We start from the raw sequence: 21,426 nt of genomic DNA on the forward strand, positions 1-21,426 counted from the left end.
CGATAGAGATCGACGGTAGCGCAGCACGGAGGTTTTGAAGTACGCTTTTGTGTGTCTGTGTGTCTGTATGTGTGGGCCAGGCTGAAAAGCGAAAATAAAAACAACAGGATGAAAAATTGCTTCCAGTCAGCATAAGTGAACTTGATTAATTGATGAAGATAAGCAGGGAAGAAAGCAAAATACAGCTAAGTGGTAGCAGCGGCATCAGCAGAAACCCACCAACTTCCCTTTGGAACTGGAGGAAGGGGGAGAGAACTCGGAGTGAAAGGAGACGGCCGAAAAATTACGAACGAATGTCTTCCCAACGTGTAATATCTTGTTATGGGGATTTCGCATAAGATGGAAAGTTTTTGCCTTCCTGAGGAACACCGGGCGGCACTCCGGCACACTTCGGTGTAGCCCGGAGTTCCGGCAGAGCAGCAGGTGCTGCTGCTGCATCCAATACTGTGCGAGATCTGATCTTGTGTTGCTCACACGCAGAATGACGTCATGCGATTGCGGGTGCACACACGAGACGCGTATGTGGTCCATTTCCGAGATACGGCACGCGCTGACGTACGTACCCGGGGTTTAGAACCGTTGACGCCCCGCCGCACGCCGCAATGTGCCAATTCTAATGAATCTCGTAATGCTTACTGTAAACAACCGGCAGGCAGAGCAGGCTAGCGGGGGCAGGAAATGGGAAGAGTGGCCACCAATAATGCATTCTTCGTTCGTGCAGCTTTTCCTTTCCTTCTTGTCTGCATGTGTTTGAAGTTCGGGGTTTTTGGGGTTAAAGAAAAACCAAGCGATGGAGACGCCTGGTGCCGCAGATGGAGACGCCTGGTACCGATCACATAAACAAACATTTCCCTTTAACGAACGTGTGTGTGGTGTGAACGGTGGCAAAAATGGCTTGATTCACTGCAGAGTTTCATTCCAGGGCGCATCATCTTGTCGGTTGCGATCGAACCTAATTATGAATCTCCATCCGACGTCGGTGTCAGAGTTTTCGGGTGAAGTAAACTATTTTGTTGCAGTGCTGCTTCATTGATTACATTTCAATTCCAGAACCACATTTCGGAATATTATCAGGCATTGTTCGGCTGCGTGTCTGCGGCAATCGTCGTTAGCCAATGCGCCATTGTGATGCAGTTGCTGTAGCGTCCTTCTAATAGAGCGGTAACTTTAATGTGTTTTACGAAGGACAATGAAATGCTGCACAGACAAAAAGGCGAACGGACGCAACTTAACTGTCCCTTGCTGACCTTTTGAAAATACAACTCGCTAGAGAATCTCGAGCAAAGGTCCCCACGTCCTTTTTACGTGCATCCCAACAAACGTCGTAAAGTAAAGTAGCTTCTAACTGTCCGCATGCATGCGTGTATGTGTGCCCGGTTGGACGAACTCACCCAAGAAGATAATGTCTAAGGGTCATTCGTGATGGCGCCATACTATCGACCAATCTTGAAGACTCTTTTTCTTTCATTATTCTTTTTCCTTCTAAACACACACACACGTCCGTACGATAAAATTAAGGCACACAAAATAAACTCAATCATTCCTGGCCGGGGTTAGGGACAACCTGTGGTGTAGTAATGTGTTTTCCTGTTCAGGCTGCTGCTGCTGCTGCTTCTGATGCCGTAGTAGACGTATCTCGTAGCCAAACGCTCTCAATAACGTTAAGGAGGGCTTGATCTTTTTGCGTGACGTCTGCCGTCCTTGGACTCGACCGGATTACCATTATCGGTCATGCCGATGTTCGTGCGAAAAGCTTTTAATAAATGTTGGATTTAACGAAGACGAAGACCGTAGGAACTTCCGTGCACGTCGTTCCCCCGCATACGTGCGTCGGAAGATGTGTCATGTTTTCTTTTTTTTTGCTGTCGTGAGGGAAGGATCAGTGTGAAAGAATGGCCGTATAGGTGGCAAAAGGATTACTACTAGGCGGGATACCAATTTTTTTTTTCGCCCGCTGTGACATACTACGGCAAACTTCATGTGCAGCGTATCGTATTTGTAACATGTGCGTGTGTGTTTTTTTAGACTGGGGCTTAGAGCGTTCAAGAAAATACATATTCAACCGTGAAACATTCCCTTCACGAACTCTTAAACATTCATTCGATGCGTAAAATGTGTATCCAGATTTAAGTCCCCTTATATGGTATGAATGTGGACCCAATTTTTAGGCAAATCGGGTGGTTGGGTAATCTGATTTTCGTATTGTCATTTTTACAACATTAAAACATTTAATTGTTACAATAATTTGATTCAGGAATATTCGTCAAATCTTTGAATGACTGCACTTCATAAATCTCTGAGGATCACAAAAGGCTGAAGGTTCTTGAATTTCTGATAATTCTGAGATTTATTATTCTTATTAAGAGTTGATCAAGTTGATCCTCCCATCAATGGAGATCCATATGCATGAATTTCGGTGGTATATTCAAAAATTATATACAATTTCACGTAGTTAATATCGCTATTATCAGAAACAAAGTCCATACACTTTTCCATTTTTCGAGTGCTACCCTGTGAAGTGGGGTTTCAGCTAAAACGTACCATCAACACACTCTCCGAACCACTCAAAGTTGTTGTTATGACGCATTTCATTTCAGTTTACGTTCGGATGTACGAGTCGATAGATAAAAAGCAGCATCCGCAGTAGCTGGTGTGGCCACCATGTGTGTACTTATCCGTTCCATTATCTACCACGAGGAAAGAGTCTAACTTTGATTTGGAGGTCACGATCAGTGTTCAGCAGCACTGGCGAAACGATAGAGAGAATGAGAGAGAGCGTGTGTGTGTATTTAATTATGAACATATGTAGTAATTAGCATACGCAAGAGGTGAAACCAGTTGCCCTTTCGAAGGGGCACAGGAAACTGGCCCGAATAAGGGAAACGACGGCTTTGTTTATCGTTTTTGCGTGTATGTACTTTATTCAAGGCAGTTTACTCTTGTGAATGATTAGGTTCGGTTGCTTGGATTGTTGACTAAACAGGCACGATCTCATTTTCGAGCCAACTGGTAAAATGCCTTCGTTGGGAAATTATGTTTGTGAAGTTTATTTTCGCATTGTACTCACTGTACGCATTTGTGCAAGGAGATCACAGTAGGCACAGTGTGTTTGTACAATCGTCTTGCATTAAGGAAGAGTAAAGGAAATATAGTAAAGGGCAGGATGTGTTTGCTTGATAATATTAATACAAGAACTTTTCTTATTGTAATATATTAATAAGTCATCGTAATGTTTACATTAAACATTTAGGCAAACGATTAACTCCGATCTCCTATCGTTCTGTTTTTCCAGGTTCTATCATGTTCCATGTGCGTCGCCGACCCGCGGATTCGCAGCCGCGAAGACGGAAAAAGAAACCGCTGGGCGTGTCGAACGGTGGCAACAACATTGGCGGTGACCGCGAAGGTCCCATGCTGATCGAGATCACGCACAGCGGAGATGGTGGACGGCGCGTTAAGCTGGGCAGCGAACCGATCGAGGTCGGTTCGGCCAACACTAATGCGCTGCAGCTGTTCGGTCCCTCCATCCAGGCACGCCACTGTTTAATATCGATGCATGACGGAGTCTGCACCGTGACGCCCCTGCACGCAGATGGTACGACATTTGTCAACGGTCATCACATCCAGCAGCCGACGATACTGCACGTGAGTATATGCGGGGAAAATAACGAAACATGGAGGATGAACCATACAAGGAAAGGTGGAATGTCCATCAACAGTTGAATTTCCAAGCTTCACGTGAACACATCAATGCATCCATCATTAGATGAGTGATAGCGATGTGAGGAGCTGTTAACTGCTGATTTTTCTCATTCCAATCAACTAACCAATAATTCCGATGGTAGTAATCATTTGCTCGTTTTAGAATATAAAATGCAACACTTTCCCCAACGGCCAACGGGTGGTTCGCCGTGTTAGTGATGGATGATGAGCACGGCTGAGATGATAATTTCGCTCAAACTGATACCGAACGTCTTGAATACACATCAGCGATTTTATTTACATTAAACATCATCAACCAAAATCCAAGCTCAGTTGCCCCGTCCGGACGTCCTTTCTTGGTGTTCCACAAGTGCTCGAGCTGATCCCCCGAACCAGGACGAGAATAAATCATTGATGAAATTGATGGTTCAACGGCGCAAACGATGCGTGACGGGGCACGAGGGTGCACGACGCAGTTCCGTTTTGCTAATCCTACCGTTACGTTAGTGAACAACCAAACCGTAAACGACGGGCTGTGCTGTGATCGAATGCTCTAAACCCCTTACCGTTTTCTCCATTTGCTGGAAATTGTGCGATTGGATGGAAGATTATCTATCGCTTAAGCGTTTTACTTCGCATTCGTGAGACCATTGAAACGGGTTTCGCTGACGGGCGCACAAGCAAACGTGTATTGTGTGTCTACAGCTATCCGTTGTTCTACCGTCAGTTTGGGCATGGGATTAGTTTATACTTTTTCTGTCTTCTGTGACGCCGTGGCGGAGGAGTTGGAGTGGCATAGGTATCACTGATTGAATATTCCATTCGCAATGCCACACTGTTCTCGCGAGCACATCTGCTAGACGATGTGCGAACGCGATTGTGAAACGGCCGGTAGAACCGACGGTGTATCTTCTCACGGGTGGGAGAATCTGCATGCCACTCCACTGGTTGACGGGAAGGTCTACGAGCAGGTTAAATAATTTATTTCGATGATTACGGTACAGCGAAGCGATGGAGCGAAAAATTCTGTGAATATGGTTTACCTTTTACTCCGATTCCTGCGAGGAAGTCTCGATTTCGAATTAAACCTGCATTGGGTTCTGCTCCAATTTCGCCACAGTTCTGGGTGACGGTGCGAGATCAAAGTTTGAGCATCAGCAATGAAATACGGCAATTTTTTTGTTTCGAAGTGTTATCACACATTTGTGGAGAGTGGTAGAGAAAAAAGAACGTTCCATTACAAGCTTTAAGTGAGTTATATTTTATCCTTGTTTATTGCACAAATAAACTCAATCTCGCTGGAAATGTTCTCGAGTGGCTTAATGCAACCCCTGCATGCAGGCAGTGCATTGGGTTAGGAGCGTGACAGAAACAGAGGGAGTATAAACATTGACCTATATTCCGTGTGTATATGTTGCCGGCACAAACCAAAAGTGCAGCACCATCAGCAGCGCGGGCTGGTAAGGTTGTAGATTTCGATGCACTATTTTTAAAAACCGAACCGAACGGAAAGATGCGACAGCACCTAACGCGGGATGAAGCGCAAAAAAAACCCCTGAAGTTTATCACACGATTCTCTTCTCTGTGCCCGTCACCACACTGGGTAACCTGTGGGAAAAATGTTCGTTCTAGCGCTGTTGGTGTGTTTCCAGCATTATACTAAAAATAAATCATTCAACGAAGTGTATGGGCTTGGCCTCGTGACGTTCGAACCCTCTTACGGTGCAACTTCGTTATCCGTTAGACCATTGTGTTTTAAACTATATTAATAGTTTCTCAATGCATATCTTTTGTTTTTGGAAGGGCAATCTCAACTAAGAAAGTTTTTCCATCGAAACTGCGAATCCGAAGATGTCAGACGACTCGGACGACCACAATGAGATTGAACCGCAAAGCGGGAAAGATGGTGTCAGTCATGCCATCAGAATAAAAAATGAAGAACCAATAAAAATGGGGTCCGAAAGGGTTGCTTGCATATTGTACGAAGCCTTGTGGTTATACTAAATTACCAAAAGAGAGATTGTCCTTTTTCCGTTTTCCGTTCTTCAGTTTTCACGCTATGAAAATCCCAGGATAAATGGCGAAATGTTTCAAGTGTCTTCTCATCTCCGGCAAAAAAGGGATCACTGTGCTTTTTGCTGTTGTTCAACCTCGGTAGTATCGTGCGGTAGTGCAAAAAATCTTAAAAAGTGAAACGAAGGTTAAATGTCGCCGACATCCTTCGGTGATGGTAGTAGTAGTAGTAGCAGTAGTAGAGAGTAGCAGCAAAACGCTCCGTATTCAGCCGAGCGGAATAAACCAATTTGAGGATACTACCGTCTAGATCGACCTTTATGTTTTTTCATGTTGTTGTTGCTTCAACGTCTTTTCGATTAGTCGCGCAACGAAGCGTGGTCAGAAGTACTCGGACAATCATTTGATGGCGTTTTCTTTACTCCTCAGTCTCTTGCATTGGTTGGACGGCGGGCACTGATTCGGTTTCCAGTTTGGTGCAGAAAACTTGCAGAACTCTGACAGGAACCGTCGACTGTGTCAAATTAGAAGCTCGTTCTGAAGCTCGCAACATGACCGAGCGCGTGCGGTCGATGCCTTCGGATGCCCATCCTGGGCTGATGATGATTAATAGTTTGCAATTTGCCATTGCAGCTTTTCCGGTTGTCTACACGGCAGGGAAATCAGAGAGTTCCCCGGGAAAGGTAAACTGACGCATCCGCCACCATCCCGCCCCAACCTGACTGACGATGCTACGTTACGCAGGTTACGAAGCCTAAAAGCGAACACGGAAAATGAAGCAACGCGGGAAAAGGGATTAAAATTAAGCTGGCGGAGTGTTCCTTTAGTTGCATTACGGTATCTCGGTTGTGTTGCGTGTTGGGCGGCGTGTTGGGGCGAAGTTTTCATTCGCGGTGGAAGCACCGGTCGTTGAGCGCCACCAGGGACTTTAATTAAAAATCCTTGCTCCCTCTCGCTCTGCTCGCCCTGTAGTTGTGGCGTAGTTCTCGAAAGCGAATGGATTACTACGCGTTTGCCTGGGACTTGCCCACAGCGCGCAACCAATATTAAAACACCAATCGGATTACGCGTCGTGCTGCAGCAATTAGATTTGGAAGCGATATTGCAAAACGATGCAGCACAAAAGGTTGGTTTTTATAATACAACACATTACGAAGTTTATCAAACATTTCCATTTTAAGCCGGTAATCATCAAAGTGAACCTGATTGCCTTTTTTTCATAATGGAAAGGAATTGTTTTATAATGAAATTGATGGTCATATTTCCACGATGATTGTTCTTTCTTCCTGCCCTGGCTGTAACGAGCAAAATCATTACGGTTGTAAAACAAAATCGCTTTTAATTTTGACCCTCAGTTTGCTGACAGGGCGAGCGTACGATTGTATATTTTTCGCTCCTCTTTTCTGCTCGCAGTCGGTAGCAATATTGGGGCACACTTTTCGGTGGTTTTTATAGCTCTTAACACATTCTTCCGTTGGGGTCGGGCATACCTAAAATATTTAATCTTATTGCATTTACCGGGGCGGGGGGGGGATGGCCATCAAACGGAAGGTAGAATCCCAAAACCATTTTTGGGGCCAGTTTATTGTGAGGAAAGTATTCGTTTGTTAGATGCTTATGTTGTTGTTTTGTTTTCTGCTTTTCCTTCTAGAACGGTTCCGTGGTCATGTTTGGCAGGGTTGCATCGTATCGTTTCGTCGATTCACCGTCAGACGGGCGATACAATCTGGCGCTGTCTCAATCCCAGCTGGATTCGGCCTGTTTGTACGAAAGGTAAGTTCCGTCGTAAAGTTGGACGATTTCAAATTAGCTGCCCGGCCGAGAGTGCACGTCAATATTTGTCACCGGTCGTTAATTTGTCCAATTTAACGTACACTGCTAGCTGTGTTTTGTTTTGTAGTATGTGCTGCTACAGCTTCCTCGTTAGCTTCCTAAATATGTGTATATATGTATGCTGTTGAGTGTGTTTTAATTAAATGCTGTAAAATATTCGATTACATTGCACACACGCCGAAATGAAATGAAATGCACAATTATCCTTTTAATCATGCCGGCTTTTAATCACACACCAGCTAGTGACGACATCATTCGATAACACTCTTTTAGTATTTTATCATAAAAAGCTTTCATTGTTGTTATACATTATTCATATTAATGATTTTTGTTTTTTTTAATTTTGTTTCATTTTTCGTTTTATGTGTTCCGTTGTGTGTTAATTCGTATGCTAAACGAATGCGACTGTGTGGTGTTATGTTGTGAATATGTTCTCATTATGTTGCAAACATCTTGCCATCTTGTTTGTTACATCATATACGCTTCGCTCCCAAAAAAAAACAATATAAATTGCTTTTGACACGCACACCACAACACTCCGGTATTCGCGCGGATCACCCACACCCACATTTCGACAATGCGCCCCTCCCCTTTTGCACACCTCACCATGCGAATGTTGCAATCTCATCCCATCGGCTCCAACCCCATTTCGACGATGATCGTACCCCAGTCGATCACCGACCTCGCCAACGTCCTGGAACGACGAAGAGAGCCGTCCGATCAGCCCAATAGGTGGTAAGATGCCGGCCGGAAGCAATGCCGGTGCCGGTGGTAGCTTTCTCGATGGTCCCGTCGCTTCGACCAGTGCCGAAAGTGCCTCGTCACAGCAGCAATCGAACTCGTTCGCGAAAACACCATCGTTCGACATGCAATCGACGGCCGGTGCTCAACAGACGCATTCGCACATGCATCACCATCATCACCATCATCCGAGCGGGTTGCTCGTGACCGCCTTAGACGGACCGGATGTGATGGGTCCGGACGATACGGCCAGCTATAAAGGGGGGCACGCTGGCAATAGCAACGATCACAATGAGGGCGAGCCGCACCTTCCCGGTGGTGGCGGTGGACCTTTCGGCGCAGGCAACGGAGGTGAAACGGAAACGAAATCTATTTCCAGCTTCAAATCCATCGGATCAACTACCGACAGGTACTGTACATCTCCACGCACACTCTCCCGCTCTGACGAATATTTTCGATGCAACAAGAACGCGCAAACAACGCATCTGGAGCTCATTTTTCCATCCTTCATGCTTTCGCTTCTACATCTCACACGCATGTTTGTGAATGTTTCTTTGTCTTAACGCGGAATGGCCAATGCTATTGGAGATGTGGTTTTTCCCGCTGTGTTATGGCGCTAATGAGCAGAAATGTATACCCTGCAGGGGTTTATTCTAACTTCCATCTAACATCTAATATCTGTACGCTTACTTTCAGCAGAACGAGCACGTTTCCAAAGCTGCAACCGTCGCATGCCGCAACATCAATTGCGGGCGAACCCGGCGGTCAGGAACCCATACTTCCCGCCGTGCTGGAGTTCCCGGAACAAAACCAGGAACCATTTCTGCAATCCGTCATCAGCGAGCTGGACGTAAATTCGCCCAACTTCAAACTGGCACCGGTCTACACGCTCTACCTGTGCGCCCGGTACCGCGCCTCGACGCATTACCGTCCCGACCTGCAGCCAACGGAGCGGGCCCATAAGCTGACGGTATTTCTGCACCATGTTGCCAATCTGATCCAGAACGTTGTCCAGGAACAGTACACCGATGCCAAAATACTGTCGTTCTGGATGGCGAACAGTTCCGAGTTTCTGCACTTTCTCAAATCGGATCGTCACATTTCGGCGTTCAGCGTCCAGGCCCAGGAAGTGCTGGCGGAAAGCGTACAAACAGCGTTCCGCAATCTCGTATCGATATTTCACGTTGAGCTGTCGCAGACGCTGAACCAGTTCCTGTCGGAAAACATCGATCACGACTCGGCAGCCGGGCTGGTGCTGTCCGTGCTTGGTTCGGCGATGGCTTTGCTACGCCGATGCCGCGTCAATGCTGCACTCACTATTCAGCTGTTTTCGCAGCTATTCCACTACATCAACGTTGTGTGTTTCAACAAGGTAATAACCTCTGACGTACAATTGTCGAATGTGATGAGCTGTATTTGGCAGTGGATCTTTGTGAAACGAATGATTAACCTTTGCACTTTCATGCACAATGATCGATGCCCAATGCCACTTAAAGTTACTATGAATACTCAGTAATAATAAGCGTGTGTTATTTTCGTTTGTTTTGTTATTTTAGTTTGTCACTACTTCACACATGTGCACCAGTGCATGGGGAAAAGCCTTAAGTGAGCGACTGTCGCTTCTGGAACTGTGGGCGGAAAAGCAAGGTCTAGAGCTGGCGGCCGATTGTCATCTGGCGAAAATCAATCAATGTGCGCAATTCCTGCAAGCTCCCAAAACGTCCGTTTCCGACGTGCAACAGTTGGCGTGCTCGTGCTTTCGACTGAACTCGCTCCAGATGGCGGCGCTGCTGTCACAGGAAACCATTCCACGCAACCTCATCGACACGGCGGTCCGGATGGCCGAATCGGTCGCAGATGAGCTTAGCCGTGCGGATGGACGTGAAATACGGCTCGAAGAATCGCCGGAACTGCCGCTAGCGCTGCTACTGCCGGACGATGGTTTCAGCTGTGACGTCGTTCGGGGCATTCCCGCCGGTTTGGTAGACTTCCTGAATCCGTTCCAAATGGCGGGCTGGTGCCGGCTAGCATCGCAACCGACGAGCATAGGCCTGTGGACAGTGTACATGCACCAGTTCAATCACGGCCGTTCGCCGAGCGTTATGTCGAGCAAGTTACCACAGCCGGAGGTGCAGATTATAAAGCTGCACAAAAATGCCAACGGAATGGGGCTTTCGATTGTGGCGGCCAAAGGTGCCGGGCAGGAACGGCTCGGCATCTACATCAAGTCGGTGGTGGGCGGTGGTGCGGCCGATCTCGATGGACGTCTTCAGGCAGGTGATCAGCTGCTGGAAGTCGACGGTCAGAGCTTGATCGGTATCACGCAAGAACGTGCGGCAGACCATTTGGTGCGTACCGGACCAATTGTGACACTGAAAGTAGCCAAGCAAGGTGCCATCTATCACGGATTAGCAACACTTCTCCAGCAGCCAAGTCCCGTAATTCAGCGAGGTAAGTTTGATTGTACTTATTAACGACCTAGTATCACGTTAAAGTTGCCATATACAAATCCTTACGCCGCGGGTTTTGTAAACATAATCGTAATAACATTGGATTAAGTTAGTATTTAATATAAATGGTTGCATTTATCTAAAACTTTGCGGCGCAATGATGAGTATCGAAGAGAACTACAAAAGCTAAAATTAAACCGATATCTATCGTACGTAAGCTAAGCTCTCTTATCGCTTGATAAATGTTCTCCCCTTTTCCTACTTTTTATCTTGCTGCTCTACTGGACGGTCGGTATACTGTGGGTTTCACACGGGAACGCGTAAATATGTAACGTTCTGTTGCATTCATTACAATTCGGTTATATGTTTGATTAATGTTAAAACGACAAAGAAATGGAAAACGAATTCAACTGTAATGTGTACGACAACGATGGCAATCATCGCTATCATTTTGGCCGTTCGAACGAAAGTCTCAATTTCTACGGTTCCGGTGGCGGCAGTCGTCAGTCGCGGCGTAGCTCGCTGCGCTGTCCCTATTCCACTGCGATGATGAACCACACCTACTCCACGCCGTATTTAACGCAAAACGATGCGGCGTACCGACGTATGTCCAATCCGGACATTAGCCAGCGCCGTTACAGTTTATCACTGTCGCACGAAGACATTTTGTCAAACGATCAGCTACAGCAGATCCATTTCGATCCGCGCTATCGGGACTGCAGATCGAGCAACAGTCTGAATAGCATCTACTACAATCAGCAACGCACCAGAAGCAATAGCCTAAACAGTATCGGGCGTATCGGCGGGACCATTATGAAGCCAGTACGATTCGACACGCCGCCGTCGATCTATGTCGAAGATTACGATTCACGAAGTAATAGCCACAGTAGCCGAGAGATGATAAAGATTGAAGAGACGGCCGAGCCGGAAACGCCTGTCGTCGAGGAGCGAAGACCATCGTGCGTATTTGAGATTCGAATTGAAGCACCTTCGACGGAATCGAACCTCTCCTTTGTGGCGGATGTGAATCTAGACGACATACCGTTCATCGACGAGGACGACGCGGATGAGGAGGAAGCGCCGGGATCCAGGAGTCGCGGTGCGAGCGGTTGTGGCACAAATGTTGCCACTCAAACCACCACTCCTTCCGTTGTAGTTAACTCACCGACAATGGTTACCATTAGCGATGCAGCGGGAGCGCCCAGCCACAGTTTCAACAGCAATAACAGTACGACCGGTGGAAATCTGCCCAGCATTATGATCAACACGGCAAGTAGGCGAGGTAGCAATTCATCGTGTCGTAAAACGGTTAGTTTCGACATAATTAACGATCATCATCCTTACGATGATAGTGACGAGGAAGAGGGAGGAGCGAAAGGAAAACAGTACAGTAGTGGAAAGGCCAATGTCGAGCATGTTGCGTCGGACGTGAATAGTGATAAATTTTCTACTGCTGCGGCATTGGCTTCAAGAGTATCGAATCGGTTGAATAACAACCAAATTCTTGTAGACAATAGTGGAACGTCTAGCACCGCGGTCCGTTGCGAAACTTCCGCAATGATGGAGTCCTCGCATCCAGCCATTCATGCTATAAACAGTGGAATCTTCGCTACGAAAGGATCGAACGGGATTGCCGGTGACGTGGAGAGTAACAATAATGGACAGCGCGATGAAGACGCGCAAAAATCAATAGCAATGGCCAACGCCGGAGAACCTAGAACCCAGGAACGACCAATTGACACAATTAGGGATTACGTCGTTCGCCACTTCAGTGGAACGGCGAATGTCAATGTCAATAATAACTACTATTGCAGCAATACCGTCGACAGGCGACAACGAAACATTCAATTAGGTAGTGACGAAACTAGCATCCTGCTGTGTCCGCCGGATGCTTTGTATCAGGCGTCGCGGAAAGGAGAGATGATAGTAGATAACGACAGCATGGAAACGCATTTTGTAACCGATAGCAATAACGCACCTAGTGCCACATTGGATAACGATCACTGTAATCTATTGAGAAACATTCAATTGCTCAAAGCCGACGGAGCGTTCGTGGGAGGAGCGGCCGAGCGCAACGACGGCAACAGCGGCACCGGCACCAACGACCCTCATCATCAGCGCCATCATCATCATCATCATCATCTTCATCCGGGGCAAGGTGGTGCGAAAGGTACGGCGAGACAGCTTGTTCATTTCTTTCGAAACATGCTACGTTAGACGAGATGATCCAATTTTTCGTAGGCTCCAATGCGGGGCCGTATAACTCAAATATGTTGCTTCAGTTATTGGGACGTGTCCGTATCACCTACGGCTATCGTTTGCCGATGTGTTCCTCTTGTTTCTCTGCATAGTTTTCTTCGGTTAACGTAACTCTGTCTAGATTGAACCATTCGTCCGTGATAGAACACAGGAGATAGATTGCAAAGCGGATTCTTCTGTTCTGCCTTCACCGAAGTAAGTGAGTCACCAAATGGTGCGTCATACGTTTGGTGACTGTTTGACACGATACTGTTTGTTTTGAACCTTTCTTGCACTCATTCAATATTCTCAGTTTTTGCATCAACTTTCTTTATTCCTTATCGAATTACTTGTTTCCGTGTATTGTCGTCACTACTACTTTACTTCTCTTGGATACTGTTGTTTCTTCTCTTTTAATCGATATCTAATCACTTCCATTCCGTTTGTATTGCGTTGTGTATCATGAGCTAAACTAAATACTCCATTCATGTTGTCATACTGTCGGGCCATGGTGCATAACGTGGCAAAGTTATCACACGTTCTTGCATACATCTGCATTTTGTTTTTCCAAACAGTGTCGTCACGCCTTTGCTACACTTGAATTTGTTTCTGTTTTGCATGCTGTGTTTTACATATTTCAAATGATCAGAGCAAACGAACGATATGACATGACGTGCATCTACCTAAGCATTGGCATTGCAAAATCAATCCCCATGATTAAGCGTGGTATGTGTTAATGGCTCCCATGGACATGTATGATGAGGACACATCTCTAAACCACCAGGACTATCCCCCTTTCTGCCGTGGCCTCTATCACGACGGCAGGTTGTATAATTATATTGCGTTCTGTAATCCATTACCCCAGGGGAACCAATCAAATTGCCGTACACTGCATTAATGTCTATTAAGCCTCGAATGTGTATCCCTTTTCCGTATGTTACCGCCACACGTTGACGCCCCGCTCGTGTGAATGCGAGAATATGTATGAAATTGTATTATGTATTATGTATGTTGCCCCCCTCCTGACCTTCCTCCATCCACACACACGAGCGTTACTCTTGTCGTTGCCCTTTTTCGATAAAAATTTGCATCATACACCTGTGTTCCCATTCCCAACATAATTCACTCAAAAATCATAACTTTTTCAGTAAGCATTCCATCCCCAATGTCACGATCGGCGTATGATTCGTCTTCGTGCAGTGACAGCTCACCCACCGCAGCAGCGGACGCTTCTCATTGCGACGAAACGGTAACATTCGGCCATGGAAAGGTGAAGGCGCTGGCAAAGTTTTACAATTCCTTGAAGGACACGAATAACAATGCCATAAAGTATTCAAAACCTCGTGGCCAAACCAGTCACCCACCGGGAGAATGGTTGTTACAAAAGGAAACATGTGTGAAGCTAGCAACGCACACAACACCACCAAGCTCGACCACGAACCGTTTATCAAACGACGAAGAGCAACGGATTGTAAATCAATTAAAACTGTGGAGCGAATTCGGTTCCGATGGCGGTGAATTAAATCAAACGGATGTGTCACTAAGGCGCTCCCAATCGTACGACACATCCTTGAGTGATCCCGAATGTGATGGAAGTGAGGTTGCCATTTGCGGAAATTCGTACGAACGATTAGACAGTGGAAAAATGCCACCCGACTTGGGACGTACCGAACATGGCTCACCGAATGTAAACCACCTACATGCGGCTCACCATGGGCTTCATCCGCATACGCTTCCCACCGGATTTCTGCTGCGAAAGGTTAAAATGTGTAGCCCAGACTGTAGGAATATCGAAAATCAAAAGGTGACGTTAAACTTCCTGTACGGACGGAGCTCGCCGGCGTATGGGCATCGTACGAGCTGCCCGGACCTGAGCAATGTTCGTCAAACGCCACGTCTGCTGAAGAAACAACACAACATTCTGCGACTGCTGAAACAAATCAACAATAAACTGAGCGACGCGTCCGACAACGAAGACGATACACCGGCGAACGATGAAGAGAGTTGACCGGAATGTAAATTAAAGCACATTTTCCAACCTTTTCTTCCACCTCTTGCTGGCTTGGACAACAAGATCATCACCAATTTTCAATTGAGCAAATACACCAGCCGCTTCACTTATCGTACAACCTATTTCGTACATACTCAGAACGCATAGCATCGTAGTTACATACATTGGCCGTTAAATATATTACAACATCCTATCCGCGTAAACGGGACTAGGTTTGCGCACAACCGTTATCAATCAGTACAGTTGGTTGTGTTGTGTGTTTTCGGTTACAATTACAGCAAGTTTCTTATTTCGATCGTTAGTATTTGCTTTTCTGTTTTCTAATCCTTTCATTCGTCATTCGAATGAAACGCTAAGACTTTGATATCCATTCGTAATTGCATTGCGTTCGTAGATTTTGCGCGTTTGGTTGTTGAAGTAAGCATACATTATCAACTGTTATTGTTTATATTTTATAATTGTAATTGCCCTTTATTATTCGATTTACTTTTAAGTATATTGTTATATTTCCAAGATGTACCGTTGCATGCCTTATGTTGAAGCTTGAAAATCGTCCAAACAGTTTGATATATTTATCGAAATAATATTGTCAAACAGGTGTACACTGCACATCACGTTTATTGCATAGTTTATTTTTATTTAAGTATAATTTTAAAATAGCTTTACTTGCGAGGATTGTTTTTTAATGTGGACTTTTGCGTTATTCATTCATTTAGGCGGACGAAGAATGTCCGAACGGGACATGACTCGCGTCGGCACAAGCAGTGGTGATATCAGCAAGCCACCAGTACCCTCAACATCCGCCGGACAGCAGTTATTAAATAGTAAATCTGTTCCAGCATTGCACCATGTAGGCAGTATTGGTAAGTATCCGCAATAAAACCCCGTATCTTGTTGTGATATCTTTCTAATTTTGTTTTCTCTTTCTTCATCTCGCCCAGGTGCTTCAGCTAATAAATCCCGTAGCATACATAACCTTGCCGGTGGTGGTGTAGGGGGAGGAAGCGCAGGAGCGATCGGTACTGCAGGAACCAGTCAAGATCAAGGATTCTATCAAAACCTCAGCGTGTACAGAGCCCAGAATCAGAGTCATCCAAATCTTGGTGAACGGTGCGTGATCGATCGATCGTCGTGCTGCGCGTATAGTGAGAAACGTTGATTAATGTTCTCTTTTTCTCCTTCATTTGTAGACCACCTATGCCTCTTCAGACATCCCTGAATTCCCCCGGAGCTTCTGGGACGGTTCTCCAGCAACAGCAGCAAATGTTGCAACACCAACACCAACAGCAGCTCCAGCAGCACCAACAACACCCGATTCTAAACCGTCCAGCGTCTGCCTATTTTAATAGCAATAATAGCGGTAACAATACCAATCCTAGCAACTTGTTACTGACTACACAGAACACCATGTCTTACACAATGCCTAATCAGCAGCAGCCTAATAATAGTAATAACGGTAATCTAGCAAACATGTCGCAGCAGGGTAACATGAACACGATGAACAACCGGCTAGCGTCGACGATGGGTGGCAAACAGCAAGCCGTACCTCCGGGCGGCATCGGAAACAGTGGTAACGTGAACGGGTTTATGCGCGATGCCCAGGCACAGCAGAGTCTGCGCATGAATCAGATGATGGCACCGTCGATGCCAAACATTGCCCACACGGTGGCGGGCAGTGGCTATCCGGCACCTGGCGGTATCTCGGCAAGCCAGAGCATGCAAAATGTCAACGTAATTCCCGGTGGACCAGGCAGTCCGGCAGGAAGTTATAACTATCACGGCAGTGCTAACGGTAGCCCAATGCTGTCGCCACAAATGTATCCGCACGATGGGCAACAGCAGCTAGGCGCGCAACACCATTCATCTCTGCTGCGCGGTCAAGCGAAGTTGGCCGAAATGAACGAACTCATCAAACGTCGCCAGCAACAGCAGCAGCAACCGGTTTCGTACAACACTGCTACGACAAACAAACCTCCCCAGCTGCAACAACAACCGCAACAAGGACCAAACGCGACAATGCCCCCAACCACGGCCCCTAAACCATTGCGTGCCTCTCAAGATGATCAACCGCCTCTTCCGCCCGCATCAACACATCCGATGTTCAAACCGGGCAGTGGAGGACCGGCGCAACTCAACAACAACGCGTACAGTAGTGCCGATCCGCCCAAGGTAGGATTCTACCCAACAATGCCGTCGCAAAGCAAAAACCTACCCCAGGTTGGCAGCAGTCCCTGGGAGCGGGAGGAGAAGGAGAAGGAAAGTGAATTGCGTCGCGAGCATGTGCGTGCATGGCGGGATCAGCAGATTGTAGAATTGCAATCGCTGCCACAGCGTACCCCGAAGCAGGAAGAACAGCTGCGGACGCTCATGCTGGAGCGTGACTTCGAGCGGCGTGCGATGGAGGAGGATCAAGATTACGATAATGATATGGCTCCTTACGGCGCAAAAGAACACGGCAATGTGCAGGAGGTAGTACGTCTAGCACAACCCAACGCTGGACCTCTCACTGCGCCGCTGACGAAGTTGAAGCAGGTTGACATCAAAACACCAGCGGCCGACACTCTTTCTATCACCTCAAGCGAACTTTCATCGAATGTGCCGTCCGTTTCGACAGCAATTGCAAACTTCCAGCAGCAGCAGCAGCAGCAACAGCAGGCGTCGGGCAGCGGTGCGCCACCATTAATTCAACCCAAAAGCATTCTTAAGCACAACAACAATAGTAGCACGCCTTCGTCCCCGTCTAAAGGAGCCGCAAAGACGGCCAGCTTTGCCCACGACGGAAACAATCCGGCGGCTCGTGCGCAGCTGAACCTGAGCGAAATAACGGCCAATAATACGAATGCAAACCAGATGATGTCTCAGATGGTGCATGACATGAACCAGCTGAATCTATCCTCCAACATGGCAGGAGTGCAGTCGGCAGCCGGCATGATGGGTGAAGATCGTGAAAACAGCGAGTACGGTCATCCAATGGCTCACGAGCAACAAACACTGATCAACGGTGGCGCAGTGAACCCGTATATGCTGGGAGGTGATGCAAATAACGGCAATGGAGGTGTTCCACCGCCTCCACCACCGGAACGGAACAGCTCGTATGTGATCATGTCACAGCAGCAGCAAAAGCTGCGAACAAGCACCGCTCCTACGAAGCTACCCTTTAGCGGCCCAAACACCAGCAGTCCTGCGTTGGACCTACAACAGCAGCAACAGAATGCTATGAACAATAACAACGTCAATACGATGGGCGGACGATACAGTAACAATAATCTGCTGATGACGGCACCAAACAACGGCCAGCTAAACAACAATCCTTCTACGCCAATGGGTGGTGCCAACAATGTAAGCGCACCCGGAAATGCTTCGCTACTAACCAACAGCTTCAAGGACAATAAACGGGTGTCGTTCCACGATGAGGATGCCGGAAACAACAACAATCCCTCGACGCCAATGATGGCTGCTGGGCCCGCCGGGTACACGCAGGCAGGCCATTTGATAGGTGGTAGTATTGGCAACGAAACGACCGGAGGAAGCGGAGAGCTAGGAACCATCCTGGAACGACCCGATCCAGACGTAAGTAAACAAACTGCTGGTTAGGGGCGCCACCACACGATGGCGCCACAATCGATTTTCCGTGTAACGGAAGCTCTTCAACAAAAGCTTAACCATCGATGCTTTTCCACATTTTCCACAGCGTTTCATCGATGAAACTATGCCGGCAATGCTGCACACACCGACCACACCGGACGGTGAGAACTGGAACATGCAAATTCAAGCTACGCCAGGAGTAATTGGCGCACAGGAAGTTTATCGGTAAGAAACAAAAAAATGCAAACGTTTGTGGGAGCTTGAGCAAAAATAATTAATTGCAAATTCTGTATTCATTCAGTGACCCTCGTACGCGCCGATTGGCAGAACAGCAGCAAAAACAGAAATCGGAAGCCGTGCCAGAGAAACTGTCGTTCAAGGAGAAGATGAAAATGTTTGCGCTGGAATCGGGCGAGAATAATACACCGAAGGATAAGCTAAAAATATCCCGAGCCCAAAGGGACATTGATGCCGTACATTAGAACCATTAAGAGCTGATAGTTTCAGCTAGCATTTGTTTTAGTATTGCGTGAGCGTCTGCATTTCCCCCAAGAATGCGAAACATACGCGACATGTTGACATCCGCTTCCAAACGGCTGTACGTCGAAATAGATCGTACATTCGAGGACAAGTCGTGCAAGTCTAGGAAAGGTTTGGAAAGCACGGTTGCGCTTGTGAGTGTGTTTTGTCACGATGGTTCTGTTTTTACTTCGATTTGTTTATCCCGTGCATACCATATAGTCGACATGATATCGATATCGATTTTAATCGTAGATAGATCAAATCTTCTAGATCGCGTTAAAGATGTAAAAAGAAGATATCATACAGGAGGATGCAACTGTAGCAGATAGAGAGCTTGTACGCTAACGTTTCGCTATCGAAACCCCTGCAAGCGGCGAGCTGATAGATGAAGAAGATAACAATAAGGATCAAAACACAGATGATCGTTACGATTGATACTTGTACCCAATGGACCAAGATGATACTAACACAAAAGTTTTAAGAATTCAGCTTAGAAAATTGTTTCTGTTTTATATACATACATATCTATATGTATACCGAATGAAGACAACCATAGTCAGCTAGCGAGAGAAGTTATATTTATCGAAAAAGAGAATAACAGAAATAGGACGTAGAAGAAGCAGAAGCAAAAGTCAATGAAATCGGAACTGTTAAAAGTTGAATATATCGTGTAAGTAAAGCGTAACAGTAGATATGGCAGTAGTAAGGTGGGGTCCAACTCTCCAATCGAAGAAGGTTTTAATAACATTATCCCTTCCGGTGGGAAGTGTATTCTCTTTAATAGTATCCCCGTAAGTTTCTAAATAGCAAAACACAACCTCTAGAATGGAATGCGTCGGCTCTGCGTGTCCTCCGTACACAGGCCCACAGCAAAAAGGTCAATTTAATTAGTTCATCTAAACGCGCACCCATTCGTAGCCTTTCCCCCTACGTGATAATGTGTGCAACAGTAGTATAGGGTTTTTGTCGAGGAACTCTAGAATACGGAAACAAAAACAACAACTAACACATGATAAAGAAGGAACAAAACGGTGGTGCACACTATTGTTAACATTTACGACAGAGTTTTTGCAATTTCCTTGCACTTACAAGATGAATGTATCCCAACAGTTTCCGAAATCAGCAAAAAGAAACACAACAAGATACCTATTAGTATTAATCCTCTGTTTTGCGTACACGTACACCAACTAAACAAACGGGTCCACGATTTTTTACGAATGCACGTGTGAGTGAATTAATTTCGTTTGCGAAAGTGTTTGCGCAAACGAGCGGCTCCTAGATTCGATTGGTGGATTGCAATTAGTGAGTCAATACCCGAATTTGCCGATCAATAGGGCATCAAGGGAGCAAATAGGGAAGCCAAGCATGTGGGAAGGGAGCGATTTGTAGATCTGTAGTGGAAATCACCGATAACGATAGGAAAGTGATTTTATTTGTTAAACATATTTTTATATCGCAATCGAGAGACTATTGAAGAATTTCCAACATTTTTCGATACATTTAAGAAGTATTTACCTCTTTATCGACACCGGATTGACACCGATTTCTAGCACATATTTTTAACCTGCCTAATTCCCAGAAGCGAACGCCTATGGAAGCGAGCCGCACTTAGATCATTTGTAAAGATTGATAGCAGAACGTAACGAACGGCTCTACAATACTGGTAAACTAACTAACCGGAGTTAAACACACGGGAGAACATTTCAACCACGACCTCAGTGGAGCAAATGATCTGATGCCGTCAAAGTGGGGGGATGTACAATGTAACCACGTACCTTCCTCCCATCACGTACGGAATTGTAAAGGAGTAATGGTTAATTAGCTCTAGCAGTAGTATTATAAATGAGCAATGCCCTTTTTAAACCGATAGCGCTAGCGTTGCAGCAGAGTGGTGTGTATTTGGGTAGGGTATCCGTAGGGAAAGCGCGTGGAAAGCAGCTATGCGCATACACTGCAAAACAAACAAAGCAGACAGGTGGTGTAGAAACGTTAGAAATATACTCGATAATTACTATTTTCAAAACTCTTAAGAAAATATAAAAGCAGCTATGTAAATGTTAGTAAACAGTTGAGATAAAGCAACCAATGAAACATTATATAAGCGTCTCCGTCGTCGTCGCTTGACATTTTGCCATTCTGTTGGATGACATGTACTGTAAGCTTTTTGGTGTACCGCATAAGTTATCACATCGATGATATATGGCTCATTAAGATCACCATAAATTGGATTTGTTTCAAGGTTTATAATTGACCCACTTAGTTTTCTATTTGCAACCTTTTTAAAGCCCATTTTGCACGCCTCTCTCTCTCTCTCTCTCATCTGTTTGCACA

The 21,426-nt window shown here is 46.1% G+C and overlaps 1 protein-coding gene across 4 annotated transcripts in view; it reads left to right on the plus strand.

Moving 5' to 3' along the window:
- Window positions 1-20,238, plus strand: part of LOC128299384 (afadin) — a 38,528-nt gene extending 18,290 nt beyond the window's left edge. For 2 of the 4 annotated variants that reach the window (XM_053035333.1, XM_053035335.1), the window contains 9 exons: window positions 3,293-3,645; window positions 7,367-7,488; window positions 8,986-9,661; window positions 9,846-10,740; window positions 15,705-15,851; window positions 15,930-16,098; window positions 16,179-18,558; window positions 18,680-18,798; window positions 18,875-20,238. In XM_053035333.1, the coding sequence (XP_052891293.1) occupies window positions 3,293-3,645; window positions 7,367-7,488; window positions 8,986-9,661; window positions 9,846-10,740; window positions 15,705-15,851; window positions 15,930-16,098; window positions 16,179-18,558; window positions 18,680-18,798; window positions 18,875-19,055 (5,042 nt within the window). In that variant the 3' untranslated portion in view covers window positions 19,056-20,238. Of the gene's footprint in view, window positions 1-3,292; window positions 3,646-7,366; window positions 7,489-8,398; window positions 8,699-8,985; window positions 9,662-9,845; window positions 10,741-15,704; window positions 15,852-15,929; window positions 16,099-16,178; window positions 18,559-18,679; window positions 18,799-18,874 lie in introns of those variants that run through there. The other 2 variants (XM_053035334.1, XM_053035336.1) reach the window with 2 other exon arrangements.
- The last annotated feature ends 1,188 nt before the right edge of the window (window positions 20,239-21,426 follow it).

The sequence above is a fragment of the Anopheles moucheti genome, chromosome 2 (assembly GCF_943734755.1).
Source record: "Anopheles moucheti chromosome 2, idAnoMoucSN_F20_07, whole genome shotgun sequence".
NCBI classification, from domain to species: Eukaryota; Metazoa; Arthropoda; class Insecta; order Diptera; family Culicidae; genus Anopheles; species Anopheles moucheti.